This window comes from Rhagoletis pomonella, unplaced genomic scaffold (genome assembly GCF_013731165.1).
Source record: "Rhagoletis pomonella isolate Grant_MI unplaced genomic scaffold, Rhpom_1.0 Rhpom_scaffold_00008, whole genome shotgun sequence".
NCBI classification, from domain to species: Eukaryota; Metazoa; Arthropoda; class Insecta; order Diptera; family Tephritidae; genus Rhagoletis; species Rhagoletis pomonella.
The window spans coordinates 27,390,835-27,394,474 of NW_023458562.1; the positions used below are offsets into that span (position 1 = coordinate 27,390,835).

Sequence of the window (3,640 nt, forward strand, 5' to 3'; positions counted from 1 at the left end):
CCTTGTAAGGGCTAACCACCCGCACAAGTGTCTTTATGGTTCCTAATATATTAAGGGAAGCCTCGGACGAGCATCGCAATGGTCAGGGGCGATGCGGGACACTACAGCCTGATCAACCGAATGACGAACCGGATATGAATATGATTTTGCAACCGCTCCTGAGTGTTTCACCGAGTTAATTGGTGACCACAAGGGCGGTATCTCCAACGAAACCAACAAAAGCGGATATAGGACACGACTGCACGAACTATTTAAGCAAGCATACCCCAACATGAATGTATCAGTACAAAGGATAGGGGATCAACGGAGTGCAATAATTAGAAATAAGTATCTATCAGCCCGAAGACTCAACGAATTAAAGAATGAAGTAGAATACCAGCTATCTACCGAACTTGAAATCGTTAGAACTCAACAAAATGATGATTATATGACGCCTGTTGACGATATTTATCAACATGACGAACACCAAGCGATAAACGCATTAACAAATGTTGACGAAAATGAAAACTTGACGATACTAAGAAATGAATTCAATGCTGCAATGATAGAGTTCAATGGTACGGATTCATTACTACGCCCATTTCTTCCCAAACAAAAAGCTACAAAAAGTTTGGCTATAGCGACTTCTATTATGAACAAAGAAATATTGCCTACTTTTATTTTAAATAATAATTACACGTTTGAAGAACTGCAGACTGCAATATATGTGGCTGCAACAGCCGTTATTCGTTTCACTGGAGGGAAAATTGTTAGCTGTAGAATACCTCCCAAAAAGAAGTCAGTCGATCCGCCATGGAAACACAGACTGGCGTCTCAAATAAAAGAGCTACGAGCTACAATTGGTCGGCTAATACAGTACATGAACGGAAACCGGACGAAAAAGATGCGTAACTGGTATGAAACTTTTAAACTCGAAAATAAAAAGCACTCCAAACATGATCCGTCGAATCAAACAGCTGAACAATACCTAGATACTATCCGCCAAAAACTAGCTGTTAAGTCAAACCGTTTGCGTAGGTATACTCTATCAGAAAAGAGAAGAACACAAAACATATCATTTCAGCGAAATGAAAGAGGGTTTTATAGAAATCTTAAACGCAACAAGACTGAAGATATAACCGAAGTACCTAGCGCCGAGCAAATCGAAAGCTGCTGGAAGTCTATATGGTCAACCAGCACCAAACATGCAACCGATTCAGCGTGGATCCACGATGAGTACAAGAGAACGGAATCTATAAAAGCTATGGAAGACGTGACTTTCAATGAGGCCGATATCAAAAAAGCTGTAGAGAGCACTCAAATTGGCGGGCTGCAGGGCCAGATGGTATTTATAATTATTGGTTAAAAAAGTTTACATGCACACACAGTATGGTAGCTCAACACTTTACAAAATTCCTCAAACATGAATCCCAAGTACCGAACTTCTTAATGAAGGGATGTACATATCTGCTACCAAAGGACCCAAAAGATACGAAGAACCCTTCTAAGTATCGCCCCATCACGTGCCTATGTACGCTATATAAAATTCTTACATCTTGTTTAGCCGAAAAAATATGTACTCATCTTGATACGCACAACATTCTAGCCATCGAACAAAAAGGATGTGTTAAAAACAGCAAAGGCTGCAAAGAGCAGCTGATAATTGATACAGACATAATGGAGCAAGCATATCATAATCAAAGAAATATTTATACATCTTATATCGACTTCAAAAAAGCCTTTGACACTGTTCCGCATTCTTGGATTTTGGAGGTTTTAGACTTTTATAAAATATCGCCGAACATAAAACGTCTTATGCAGCAACTTATGAACTCATGGAATGTTACTTTAAAACTATTTCATAATAAAGGACTCATAAAACCCGCTCCCATACCTATTAGAGGTATTTTCCAAGGAGATAGCTTGAGTCCGATATGGTTTTGTCTGGCGTTAAATCCACTTTCTTCGATACTAAATGCGTCAAACTACGGCTTTAGTTTAAAAGCACCGCGTGTATCGCAATATAGACTTTCACACCTACTGTACGTGGATGACATAAAGCTATATGCTGCAAATGAACGTCAAATGAATACGCTACTGGAACAAACAGAAGATTTTTCAAATGATATAAAAATGTCGTTTGGAGTAGAAAAATGTCGAAGATTAAGTGTGGAAAATGGAAAACTTATAAGGCGAGAATTAGAATTAATGACTCATGAAACTGTAGACTCAATGACAGAAGGCGACACATATAAATACCTTGGTATTTTACAGGCTAGGAGGATGCAGCACAGTGAAATAGTTTCAGCCGTAACTAGTGAATACCTCCAAAGAGTAAAGAGCTTGCTGAAATCATGCTTGAATGGGGATACCGGTTTTAACATACACCTTTGGTGTAGTAAAATGGTCCGAAACAGAACTGGAAAACGTCAAGAGAGCAACAAGGACATTGTTGACAAAGTATGGGACGCATCACGTCTCTACTTGCCACGTCGACAGGGAGGTCGAGGGATGGTAGACAAGCAATTACATAATAAGTGTAAACAAAGCCTTCGTTTATACTTCCACAACCAAAAGAACAGCCTACTCCAAACCGTGTGCGAAGCCGATTTAAAATATTCACCATTAAATCTTAGTGAATTTTCTGCAATCGAATTAATATCAGGAACGCAACATATCCAGTCGCTCATGGAAGACTGGAAAATGAAAGCGGTTCATGGCAGATATCCACATGTTCTAGACGCTCCTGAAGTAGATAACGCTTCTTCCAACGAATGGTTAATTCACTCCGGTAGCTACGCCGAAACTGAAGGTTTTATGATCGCTATACAAGATCAAGTTATTGCGACTAGAAACTACTCGAAATATATTATGCGTGCGTCCGTTGAAAACGACCTATGCAGACGATGCCAAAAGCAAACAGAAACCATCCACCACATCACAGGAGCTTGTGTCACGTTAGCAGCCACCGAATACTTAACCAGACATAACCAGGTGGCAAAAATTGTACACCAGAGTCTAGCGATACAACATAAGCTAGTAACGGAAGAGCTGCCGTACTTTAAATATACTCCAGACGCTGTAATTGAAAACAGAACGAGCAAGCTATATTGGGACCGATCAGTTTTGACGGACCGTCCAATGCCACACAACAGGCCGGACTTAATAGTGGTCGAAAAAGAAGTGAATCAAGCGTTCCTCATAGATATAGGCGTACCAAATACTCACAATCTTCAAGATTGTTATATGGAGAAATACAGAAAATACCAGAGCTAAGCATACGAGATAAAGGATTTGTGGAAATTAGAAAAAGTAGAGGTGATTCCAGTTATAATTTCGATAACAGGAGTTATTCCAAAATCATTGAACACTAGCCTGGAAAAACTCAACATGGTAGAAAAGCGAAGGGCCATACAAAAATCTGTGATATTATCTACATCATCGATAGTTCGTAAATTTCTGAATATAAATTAGCATTAGGAAACAGTAAAACTTGCAACTGTGTAGTATTGTCAATATCCGTTTGTAACCAATCTGTAGATTATATTTCTCTTATACTACTTTATAATCAATAGTGTTAAGTATTTTGTTGTATACCAACCAATACTTGATGTGAACCCGTAACGGAGAAACAATAAAAAATAAAATAAAATAAAATAAA

At 38.7% G+C, this 3,640-nt stretch overlaps 1 protein-coding gene across 1 annotated transcript; it reads left to right on the top strand.

The window, feature by feature from the left end:
- The first annotated feature begins 271 nt into the window (after positions 1-271).
- On the top strand, positions 272-3,255 carry LOC118745244. Its single transcript, XM_036478771.1, has 2 exons — positions 272-557; positions 1,544-3,255. Exons 1-2 carry the CDS (start codon positions 272-274, stop codon positions 3,253-3,255), a joined length of 1,998 nt encoding a protein of 665 aa, XP_036334664.1.
- Positions 3,256-3,640: the final 385 nt, after the last annotated feature.

What these genes read in the sequence shown, in the direction of transcription:
- LOC118745244 (XM_036478771.1), top strand. Translation starts at nt 272, where the DNA reads ATGAATGTATCAGTACAAAGGATAGGGGATCAACGGAGTGCAATAATT. An exon ending in TGCAATGATAGAGTTCAATG is followed by an intron (nt 558 to 1,543) that starts GTACGGATTCAT and finishes CATCTTGTTTAG; the next exon opens with CCGAAAAAATATGTACTCAT.